The sequence below is a fragment of the Tiliqua scincoides genome, chromosome 2 (assembly GCF_035046505.1).
Source record: "Tiliqua scincoides isolate rTilSci1 chromosome 2, rTilSci1.hap2, whole genome shotgun sequence".
NCBI lineage: Eukaryota > Metazoa > Chordata > Lepidosauria > Squamata > Scincidae > Tiliqua > Tiliqua scincoides.
The window spans coordinates 90,699,245-90,711,538 of record NC_089822.1 but is presented as its reverse complement, the minus strand read 5'-3'; the positions used below and the strand labels follow the sequence as shown (position 1 = coordinate 90,711,538).

The following is a 12,294-nucleotide window of genomic DNA, read 5'->3' as shown; positions in this document are numbered from 1 at the left end:
AAAAAAAGTCTAGTGTTCGAAGTATTTTTTTGGAGGGGAGGGAATTAAAGAGATAAAGCACACAACTGTATTTTCATGTATCTCATCAGAATACAAGTATAAAATGCACTGTGATGCAGATGTTGTTGTCTTTCACTTTACTATCCGGGGTTTTGTCCTCAAACCTGGAAGGAGGGCTGTTCCATTACCAGCAACATCAGCAGAAAATGTAATAGGCAAGGTCATCCATGCGCCATTAGCAGAAGTGTCTTTGAAGCACTAGATGCAGATTGTTTGCCGTGCAAGCTGTCTGCTCTCTGTTAAGAGAAGTGCAAGGATCATAAGTGTTAACTACTATCACCTGCTTTTCATAGTCTCATCTAAATGAACCACTCTTGTTTATGGGCATTTGGTGGCACGACAGAATGATGATAAACCAAAACAGATGCCAAGCTTTTCATTTAGCTTGAATTTAGATTAGACACTTGCAGGAGTTGTTGGATGGGGGCATTTTCGGAAAATTGTCAATTGCCTTCTAGTTTATGCCATATTAAAAAAAGGATTTGAATTTCAGGATATAAAGTTGTAAAGTGAGAAATTAACATCCGCTCTTTTCATTGGGTGGATTCTGACCAGGCACCTATGTGCTCACATGCTGATAGGCTGGTGCTCCAAAACTTTTTATATTTTCCCTAACAAAATGTGCTAATAACAAATTTGTAACTAAATTAGGAATCTGCTCTCATAAATGAGTAGCCATCTCAGAGGTACAAAGAAGCCCAGGCCATTTCTAGTTTTTAAAACTTCTAGCTATAAGAAAAATAGCAAACTAAGAACACACTGAAACGAGAGTATTTGTGTCCTGGATGTTTGTGTCTTGGTCAAATGCATCCTGGTCATTGCATCCCTAGATATTCATGTCATGTTATCTTTTTGCATCCTGGTTGTTTGCATCCCACGATAACAGGACAACAAACCCCATGTTATAAATCATAAGCCTCTTATCCCAGTCCTAACCCTACTTTTGCATTTTACAAATAAAAAAAGTACACCTAACATACACACATTGGGACACAAAGGGCCAGAATTCAAGAAGAATGGGTGTAATTGCCCAATACTGGAACTCCTATGACTAGGGCACAGTTGCCAGGATGCAATTGTCCTGTCTCTAGAATGTTAACATTTTCAGTAGACCTAAGTCACTGTTTCTCAAACTGTGGATCGGGACCCACCAGTGGGCCACAAGTCGATTTTTGGTGGGTCGTGAAAAGTTTCTGAAATATTAAAAAAAGTTTTTTGGCAAACACCCTTGCCTAGTTTGCAGGAAAAAAATTGCAGCAGTGGGTAATCAGGATGGAGAGATTGCTCTCATGGCTGTGGTATGAGGTGAACTTCATACTCCCAAATTAAAATGTCACATTTTCCTATTTTCTCTAGTAATTGGTCTGCTGTTGATCAAGTGTGAACCCAGTTTCAGCCTTTTGTCTAGTCTAGAAGTCCCGAACTGCACTATTGCTCTCCAGTTCAGTCTTCTAGTAACCGAGGAATGATCATAAAGGTTTGGGAGAACAGTCCTTCAGCTCCATTTCTAGGGAGAGTGTAGCAAATATCAAAACACACATAGTTACAGGTAAGGTCTTGGGAACACAGCATCCTGATTATCATTAATTAAGACTTCATTAATTATTAATAAATAAAATATTTATTTCTATATCACTTTATTTTTTTGTTTAGTGAAGCTATGTGAGTCACGACAGATTGTCATTTTAAAAAGTGGGTCCTGGTGCTAAAATGTTTGGGAAGTACTGACCTAAATATAAATAGTCTTGTCTATATACCTGCCTTTTTAGAAGTGGGAGAAGTCAAAGGTGAATGTGCTGATCTCCCATTTAAATCATGAGAGGTGCACAGAGCTGGCAGTATTGTTCTTTGGAATGCAGAACATTTGACTTTAGAATTAAAGGCCTACAAATATTTTTAAACTGAGTCACCAGAAGGCAGGCAGCCCAATCGTGAGCTGTCCAGTGCCCAAGACTGCAGTGGCGCCAAAATGGCTACTGCAGCATCCTATGGATGCTGGGCAGCTGCCGACAGCTCCCAACATCTCCTCGGGGGAAGGGGACATTCCCAGGTAAGGTAAGAAGCCCCACAATGGAACTACTCAACTCTTTACCAACTATTTAGTTAGTGCAGAGTAAAGCAGCTGTGTGTTGGGCCGGGAGGCCCAACGTGAGGCTATGGATCAGATGGAGTTGAACTTCACCGTCCTTCCCCTCCTGCTCTGCTCCCTCCCCTGCTCCGCCTTCCTCCTGCCCCGAAACACCTCCCCCACGCCCCCACTCACCTCTCCTCTGGAGTGTCTCCTCCGGTCGGCTTCTTACCAGCGCAGGCCCAGTGCAGGCTCGCGCTGGGCCAGCTCCGGTGCTGGGCCAGCACTAAGTGTTGCAGGCGTGCCTTATGGCATGCATGGTGGTGATGGGCTGGCACAAGCCTGTCAGGATTGGGCTCTAACTTGGCCCTGCCCTCTCTCCATTTCTCTTGTTTGCATCCTTTCCATATTTCATTCATCGACATTCTTTGTATGTCATTTGTTAATTAAGATTCAGACAGGATGTCTCTGCCTCAGTACTGGAAAAATTCAGATTTTCTAATATATTTTTATGTGTAACTTCATGCCGTTTTCAGTAAATTATGCTGGAATAAATGGCTGCTTTTTAAAACCACTTTACCTTGAACTCATTGACATTCAGAGTTCCAAGTTTCCCACTTAATTGAACTACAGGGTCTGAATGAACAATCTGTTAAAGATATGTATGATACATATATAGCACAAATCTGAACATTAAAAAGCTATTACTATAGCCCTCCTTCGTACGACAGGGTAACCATGTATTTTACACAGTGATCCTTGGAATGTAGATGAAAAAGATTAGAAGGCAAAAATGAAATATTTTAAGCTTTGATTGAAAATGCAAGCACATGTCCACTTCTGCAAATGAAGGACATCATCTCATCCAAGCTCTCCGTGGGGATTGACATGGGTTGTACAAATGCTGCACATCGAGCAGCGCATAATGCTGCACATGGAGCAGCGCATGGGCAGGAGGTCTGGTCTAGAGGGTAGAGCCTCCGTTTGCCTGAAGATAACATCCGCAGGTTGCCGGTTCGAGGCCACCGGCACTGTGAATGGCGAGACCTTGAAGCAGCTGACAAGCCGAGGCGAGTTACTCCTCCTGCTCTTTGCTGTGAGCGAAGAAGCGTCTTGGCTGCCCTCCATGTGAGAGATGAAGGAGCTGCTTGTCAGCTTGCGTGGGAGGAAACTGGAGGTCAGAATGTGATACCAGATCAGAAAGATCCATCTGAAATGTTGTGGTTCTTGAAAGACAGAACCTTTCTTCAATTGTAAAAATCCCTACGGGGATTTAGAACAGCCTGCCTTTGTAAACCGCCTTGAATTAAAATCTGAGGAGAAATCTGATGACCAAGAAAGTCGGTATATAAATACCTTTGTTGTTGTTATTATTATTATTAATGGAGGGAAGTGGTGAATGCCATCCCTCCACCAACATTTTGGAGGTAGGGGGAAATAAATGTTATTTCCTGCATAAGAAGGCAGCAGGGAGGTTACCTGAGAGGTGCTTCAGGCCATCCTGAATGGGGATGGGGCTTGCTTGATAGGCATTGGGATGCTGAGCCTCCCTCCTCAGCAGTTTGAATCTGGGTGGCTTCCTGTCCCCAGCTCACCCACCCATCAGGGTGGTCTCAAATGAGTAGGCATCCATGGTGGGCTGGGTAGGACTTCTTTGCTCTCCACCTGATTGGCTGTGGAAGGGGAGATTTTTTTTTTAATCCTATCCCAAGTTGTCCTTGAGGTGTGATGTTTAGCCAGGGCGGCAGATACAGGGCAGACACAGGGCCATGTTATTCATAGGGCTGACCAGGCTGAAGCCTAGGGGTCCCACAGGGACTAGGGGCCCTACTTTTTTTTTTTTTTTTGCTGAGGCACTGTAACCTGTGCCCTATGGCTCCAATATTACAGTATTGGACAATTATACCCCCAAAATGTGCTTTCCTGGAGAGTTCTACTTGCGCAATAAAAATATTAAAGAAATTGTGAATAAAATTCAACAGGAGACGCTCAAAATGGATACAGGGCTATGTACTGTGGTCTAGTACCTTCTGTACCAGGGTCAGGCTGTCAGGTGTGGTGGTATAAAAGAGAGAAGTGCTGGGGGGGGGCTCGAAATACCTGAAAGCCTAGGGGCCCAGCTGTGGGTTAAATATGGCCCTGGTGGGACATAGAGTAGGACTAAGGACTTGATGTAGACTCTGAGGTAAGCAGGAGTCAGAGGGAGAACCAGAACCAATCTGGGTGGGTGTGTAAAAGCCAGGGTAATCAGAGGTGACCTAAAGCTGGAGACATGATGAAACGCAGTGGGGAGGCACTCCTCCAGAGTAGATACCCACACTAACATGGGAGGAATCTTTATTTATTTAAGACCCTCCACAAGTTGATATTATATTGTTGTTCAATAAACCTAGCCCATTTACTCAAAGTTGATCTTGTCTCATATAATTTGAGGGAGGGGGGGTACCAGGGCAAAGACTGGATCATCTCCCTAGATAGTGGAAAGAGGCTTCCTATGAGAAGTTAAGCATGGACAACAATTAAGTGGACAGCAATTAGAACATTGCCTATTCAATTCTACGTCTAATTCCATATGCTTGAATTTCAAGGGGTCACAAGAAGTAATTGAACTGTGCCCATGTTCCCATCTCTACCAGTGTAGATGGGAACACAGTGGATGCATAAAACACACAGTGGATGCATAAAAAATTAATTTCTATCATTAGTCTTTGGTCACCCCAATCCTAACAAATGTCCCGTGCTGCAATCCAGTGAGGCTGCTGCATCTAGTATGGGACTAGAGGCTGCTGGAGGACCGCTCAGGGTAGCCTCTATGGAGCTTGTAGGATCTGTACCAGTGATATTGCAGGCACAAATCCGAGCTACCCCATGTTGGGCGTTCAGGATCTGGCCCTGTCCCACCCCTGTCCGTCCGTCCCCTGCCCAGCAGAGAGCATATGTATTCTAGTGGGTGCAGGTCTCCGAGTGGCACATTTGCGACTAGCATAGGATTGGGCCAAAAGTTATTTTTCACCATGTATATCCTCATCTGTTCTAAAGATGGGAAGAAATAACTGACTCTGGCCTGTAAAAAGGTTGCAGGTAGAACTGGACCATTAACTTTGTGTTTGGATTTTGATAAGAGTCTGGCTCATGTACTGGTGCATAGATCAGGTCCTCACTCCAACCTATGAAGAGCTGCAGCCATGAGGCGTGTCACCTATGTGAGCATCTGGACCTTCACCACACATGTACAGATTCTTTTGATAATGCTTGGATGTCCCACCATGAGAACTTTCAATTAAAGGCGGCTTTTAGGCGCTTCACTAACTGCTCAAGAAAAATGCAATAAATGTTATTTTAATTGGTGTGGTTGTGTGTGTTCCCAGATTGTGCATTGAGAGCATGCATGTGTTTGTATGTGGTGCACCACTAAGAAAGGAAAAGGCATTTTTTGAGGAAGAAGGGTTTGAAGTGCTCTACAGTGGCATATGAAGCGGATGATGGGGGGGGGGAGGTGGCCCTGGGTGTCATGGTGCAGGAGGGTATCCAGGAGGCTGCCCCAAGATGTTTAAACTTTTTTCAAAAATAAAATTTATTTCTTTTAATTTTTTTTCAGTTGTGTATTGGCATGATTATATTTATAAAATTACATATAAATATACAAATATAAATATTCAAAATTACAAACACACAAAGATCAATAAAACCAAAAGGTTCACTGTCTGCACTTCCTCTCTGGCCTTCTTCTTATTCTCTGTGCTTCTCATTATTCATTTCATGCCGTGACCATCACTGAAAATAATTTTGTCATAGGGGAGGGTGCCAAAAATTTATGGACCCCGGGTGTCAAATGACCTTGGTATGCCACTGGTGCTCTGCTCTTTAGTCCCTTCCCCATGGCTACTGAGAGGAGAGGAGGGATTGACAGAGAGAAATTGCAAGAGAAAGGAAGGGTCATGGTATGATAGCTACCTTTCTGAAGACAGCTTGCTGAGCCTTACTACGCAGTTCCAAGTGGTGCTTTGGAGACCTGAGAGCAAAGCAAAGACAAAGGGGGTCTCTGCCTCACTCCAGGAGTCACAAAGATAGCCCCTACTACTCACTGGACACTGGGGGGATGCTTAGATATTGATCAAGTCATTCTAACCAGATGTGTTTTGGGATTGGGATTGATTATTTCAGGATGTTTAAAGGATGTTCTTCATGTGTTCACTTTTCCAAACCCTTCATTATTGTCTCTGATCAGGGAGGTCTGGCAGACCAGGTGGCACCACCATCACCCACTGACAAGCTGGTGTTCTATAGCCTTGTCTTCTTCCTCTGGATAAACAGGGCCCAATCCTATCAAATTTTCCAGAACCAGTGTAGCCGCAATGCAGCCCCAAGGTAAGGGAACAAATGTTCTTATACTTTGAGGGCTCTGTGACTGCCTCCCCACCACAGAATGCAGTGCAAGCCCCATTGGCATTGGTGTAGCAATTGGCGTCTTGGGTGCCCTTTGGGGAGAAAAGTGGAATATAAATAAATAAATAAATAAATACATACATACATATATATATACACACACACACACCAGTACTGGAAAATTGGGCCCACAGTCATCCATCCATATCTGAAGGGGATATGTTCCAGCCCCCCCCCCCCGCCCCCCAAATACAGAATTGGCAGATACGGGAGATCCCAGCCCAGCCCATTATCTTTGCTTAGGTTCTCGCCAAGTGAAAATGTTTCTTCCTTTTACAGGACACTATAAGCATGCAAGTTTATAGCAGGATGTGCAGGTAGGCAGCCTGAACACTTGAAGAGACTAATCAAACTTTAAGAGGAAACCAATAGCTGCTAATTGCCCTGCAAACAGCCAAGCTCCTGCCATTTACGAGTAGCTGAGATCCTCCAGTTTGCAAGTGAATATAGGGAGACCAATTTGAGTGTCTTGTTTCTGGTGCCTGTTTTACTAAGTCCATCAGTGATAGATATTGGGGGCAGGTGAAGGCTGAGTCACTAAACTAAGCCCGTCAAGCTTTGAACCTATTCATTAGAGCTGCCTCATTACAAGAAATGGATCAGCCCTTTACGGCTCGGGTCTGGGGTATTTGAGGGACCGCCTCCTTCCTTACAATCCTGCCTGGGCTCTTAGATCATCTGGGGGGGCCCTTTTGACTGTGCCGCCACCAAGAGATGTGAGAGGGGCGGCGGCCAGGAAGAGGGCCTTCTCGCTGGTGGCCCCCGAACTTTGGAACACCCTCCCCTTAGAATTGAGAGCTGCTCCCTCTTTGCTAACATTTTGGTGTGGACTGAAGACCTTTTTATTTCAAAAAGCTTTTAATTGTTGACAGACTGGCTGGCTGGCTTGCTTTTTTATGAGAATCCACGGGGTTTGTTTTTAGATTTTTAATTATTTGTAAATTGTTTTAATTATTGTTTTTAATGTTGTATTTTTAAATGTTGTAAGCCACCTTGTGTGCCCTTTGGGCATAAAGGCGGGATATAAATTAATAAAATAATAATAATAATAAGGCTTTTTTGGGAAATAAATAAAATATTATTTGTAAATAAGTAAATTAAATGTTATTTCTTTCTAGAGTACCTTTGTTTAAAAGTCTTGTAAAGCTAGGTGGATCCTGATAGAGTGTCATTTAAAAAGGTGGGCCCCAGTCCTAAAATGTTTGGGAACCACTGGACTAATACAAAATAGTTCAAGAAATCACTTCCGGTAACAAAAAAGCTAGCGAAGGATAGCAGTTTTCTCCCGCAGTTTAATGTGCACTTTCTGGGACCAAGTTTTAGACTATACAGTCTTCACTGCAAATTTGTGGGCCAAAAGTTCACAATGCTTTGTCCCGTGCATTTTGGGGGTGTACAGGCAAAAAGACTATCTGCCTTCTTCTGGTTTTCACTGTTGGACTATTCTCAATGCATTTATGCTGCTGTTTTGGACATCATATTTTGACACCGGTGCATCACTGTGTGGTTAGCCACCCTGAACAACTTCAGAATGGAGGGGGAAAGCAGTATATTTAACAAAAACAAAAAAACAACAGCACAGACTTATCTGCAGGATACACTGGCAAGCCACAAGTTCCGACAGCGTATCCTGTGGGCCACCATCATGGCAACCACTCTGTCATTTTGTGGAGCTGGCAATGGTGTAAGTCCCTCTGCATCTTATGCCACTAACAGTGCTCTGCAGACTGGTCAGCTGGTGTAAACAGGAAGTGGGCAAAAACTGAAGGTGGAATGGGGAGATCTCAGTGGGAGCAGCAGTTGCCAAATCCTGCCCCCTAGCTCATTCTAGACAAGCCCCTGGCATTCTTCAGATCTATGCCAGCAAAAGAGCTGGTGTTGATCTGAGGCATCCCGTATGGGATCAGGCAGCCTTCAGAAAGGCAAGTAAAAAATTTTTTAACTTATCTCTGCTGGCAGTTCTCTGCGGCTATACATGATACAAGTGGATGCCAAGTTAGTACTTCTGCATACCAGTAGAAGATAGTATTGGGCTATAACTATCTGCTGAATAAATGACATCCTCCTGTATCTATATACCTTTATACCCATATTTGGGTTTGGCTGGTGCCACTGTCCCCTGGGGGCTGGGGATAAGAATAGGCCCTCAGTTTGGCTGTACTTGTCTTAAGAGGCGACTAAACAGCCACCAGGTAGATGGGACTCGTTAGCCTGGGAAGGCAGCTCATCTGAGAGAAGGAAAACTCTGATCCCAAACCTCCACTGCCTTGTGGCTACATCCAGTTAAGGAAAAGGCTTCAGGAGTCAACCTTGAGGCAAAATCAGGAGCCGGAGTCCCTGAGGCAGTTCATGGCTGAACACAGTCACGTTCTGGCAACTCCTGCGACGCTGCTGGAACCAACCGTATTGGCCTTTGCCTTTCCATTGGACCATTTCAACGATGTGGAGAGGGGGGATTTGCTGCATGGGAAACTATCCTCCATATCTACTTTACCCAGGCTTCGCGCACTGGAACACTCTGTTCCAGAACCACTATTTAGAGCGTGATACCATAGTCTTACAAGACTGAAGGATGCCAACAAAAAAAATTTGTTGCCAAACTGGCATGGACTTGGGAGAGCCATTCCCAAGAGCACAATATCAGTGCTTTGTGGTCAATGACTTTCATTGTGCTTCCTGAAGGACACTAACAGGTGTGGTACGATCTGGCCTGGTTTGGGTGGGGTTTGTGTAACAGGTTAGGAAAGGGTGAAATGACTCAACTTCAAGTTCAGCATTATCTTGATTGTGAAAACCAAGCAAAATTGTAGGCAAGCCATTATTAGGGAAATATTAGGATGTTATAATTCTTCCTAAAAAGGATGGCAAACAAAGTTGGTAATACAGTAAACCTTCAATTTAATGGAATAATAGGAACGGGCTCTGTTAATGCTCAAAGTCCATTAAATCCAAATACACTGGAGTCAATGGAGACATGTATGTACAAAACGTATATGACTAATTTTTAATGGAGAAGGAAGTGTCCATTTCTGAAGCCTGTGAAACTGACGTCTGCTAAATTGAGGGTTCACTGTATCATAGTGATTGGTGCTGGAAACCAACCTGGGACAATGACTGAGATACAAATGTTCAGAACTTTCAGACTATAAGCTCAGAGGAACAAGAAGTGCCTAAGGGTGTAATCCAAATGCACCCCTGGGTCAGTGCAAGTCACTTCCCTGGCCTGGGACTGTCACAAATGTGCCATAAGGCACGTTTACACCGACATATGGGTTGAGGAGGCCAACACAAGGATATGTGCCAGCCTCTCCATGCCAACCCAGGTCCTGGGCTCGGTAAGTTTGCGCTGGCATGTCCAGGATGGCGCGGGGGTCTGGGGGAGCGTGGGAAGGGCAAGGCGGAGGCGTTTCAGGACAGGTGAGGGAGGGTGGCAGCGGGTGGGGAGCAGGAGACGGGGCAAAATCCAGCACTTATGCCAGATCATAGCCCCATTCCTGGGCAGCCCAGGGCTGCTTGGATTTGCACCACCTCTTCAGGTGGCAGAGATCCAAGCAGACCCATAGGGGCTGCTGTGGCTCTATCTGGGGTAAGAGGAATTATGTCTCCTTTCCTTGGGTCAAGCCACAGCCAGTCTGAAACTTGCGCTGGATACAGGGCAGGCCTGCCAGTCTGCTTACTCCAGTGCACGTTAGGGTTGCCCTGTAAGTCTTTCTCATTCAGTAAGACATCTGAACAAAGAAGCTATCCCCTTCCCCATCAAAGATCTCAGTGAGGAACCAAGGGTTCTGTTAGGTACCAACGTGGAATCCCTTTGGTCTGCAGGAGACCTGAACATCAGGGAAAGTAAGAGCAAGGCCCACTGTAGGAAATAATGACAGCAATTCTGACAAATTTTATTTTTTGAAAAACAAGAACACACAAGGCATTTCAACTACATTTCAAACGAACACTGAGAAGGAATTTTCAAAACAATTATTGGAAGCAAACAAGGGATTCAACTTTTGTTGCCTTACTGAGCACAAAAACACTTTCAAAACTCCTAAGGTCAAATCCTAACCTACTTACAGGCACTGACACAGCCGTGCCAATGGGACATGTGATGCATCCTGCAGTTGGGGGGCAGTCATGCAATGCTGAAAAGTTAGTTAGGATGCATAAGGTGTTTGTCCTGAATGGGTTCTCTCATGGAGCTTAAGGTCACCACTCAGTCTGAAGGACTTTCCACACTCCTGACATGTATAGGGTTTCTCCCCTGTGTGGGTTCTGTGGTGGATCTTAAGGTCACCACTCTGACTAAAGGTCTTTCCACACTCCTGGCACTTGTAGGGTTTCTCCCCTGTGTGGGTTCTGTGATGGAGCATAAGTTTGCTGCTCACACTGAAGCTCTTTCCACACTCCAAGCACTTATAGGGTTTCTCCCCTGTGTGGGTTCCCTCATGGATCTTAACTTCACTACTCCAACTGAAAGTCTTTCCGCACTCCTGACATGTATAGGGTTTCTCCCCTGTGTGGGTTCTCTGGTGGATCTTAAGGGTACTACTCCAACTGAAAGTCTTTCCGCACTCCTGACATGTATAGGGTTTCTCCCCTGTGTGGGTTCTCTCGTGGTGCTTAAGATGACCATTCTCATTAAAGGTCTTTCCACACTCCTGGCACTTGTAGGGTTTCTCCCCTGTGTGGGTTCTGCGATGGAGTATAAGTCTGCTGTTCACACTGAAGCTCTTTCCACACTCCAAGCACTTATAGGGTTTCTCCCCTGTGTGTGTTCTCTGGTGGATCTTAAGGCTACTACACTGAATGAAAGTCTTTCCACACTCCTGACACTTATGAGGCTTCTCCCCTGTGTGGGTTCTCTCATGGATCTTAACTTCACTACTCCGACTGAAAGTCTTTCCGCACTCCTGACATGTATAGGGTTTCTCCCCTGTGTGGGTTCTCCAGTGGATCTTAAGGGTACTACTCCGACTGAAAGTCTTTCCGCACTCCTGACATGTATAGGGTTTCTCCCCTGTGTGGGTTCTCCGGTGGATCTTAAGGGTACTACTCCAACTGAAAGTCTTTCTGCACTCCTGACACTTGTGGGGCTTCTCCCTTGTGTGGGTTCTCTCATGGATCTTAAGTTCACTATTCCAACTGAAAGTCTTTCCATACTCCTGGCACATAAAAAATCTCTCCCCTGTGTGGGGTCTTTGCTGTGAAGACTGAGTTTGCTTCCTTTTTCTCCCAGTATGCTTCCAAACCAATTCTGTCGCAATAAGAAAACAAATGCAGTAAGAGAACTAGCAACTAAACTGTAGCTAGTTGGGGAAATCAAAGTGGTTTTTTTTTTGTCTGAGCAGAACTAAGGCCCAGAAGTGCCACAGCAACCTTTAACTGTAAGTTGCTTCATCAATATTATTCTTCATTAGAGGCAAAGGAATCTCAGAGAAATAAAGGCCACGACTAGAGAGGAGGAATAGTAAAGACTAAGAATGAAATGAAGAAAACCTCTAGTTGAGAATGACATTTTAGATCTAGGGATGATAGGAAACTGTCTCCTCTCAAGTTGAATGTTGTCCAGAAAGGATGCAGCTGATGAACCATCCAAAAGTGTATCTAGAATATCTATGACATCTGCTTTCTGGAGGAAACTGGGCCCAAAAGCATGCAGAGGCTGTGCACTGGTTCCTTTGGGGAAGGCAGCCCCACTGAGAAATGGATGAACTTTTCTTCTCAGATGG

At 44.7% G+C, this 12,294-nt stretch overlaps 1 protein-coding gene across 1 annotated transcript in view; it reads right to left on the bottom strand.

Moving 5' to 3' along the window:
- The window catches only part of LOC136638587 (zinc finger protein 585A-like), a 904,673-nt gene that overhangs the window by 882,249 nt on the left and 10,130 nt on the right, over positions 1–12,294 (bottom strand). The window contains exon 4 of the mRNA XM_066612623.1: positions 10,728–11,819. Coding sequence (XP_066468720.1) covers positions 10,728–11,819 — 1,092 coding nt within the window. The remainder of the gene's footprint in view (positions 1–10,727; positions 11,820–12,294) is intronic.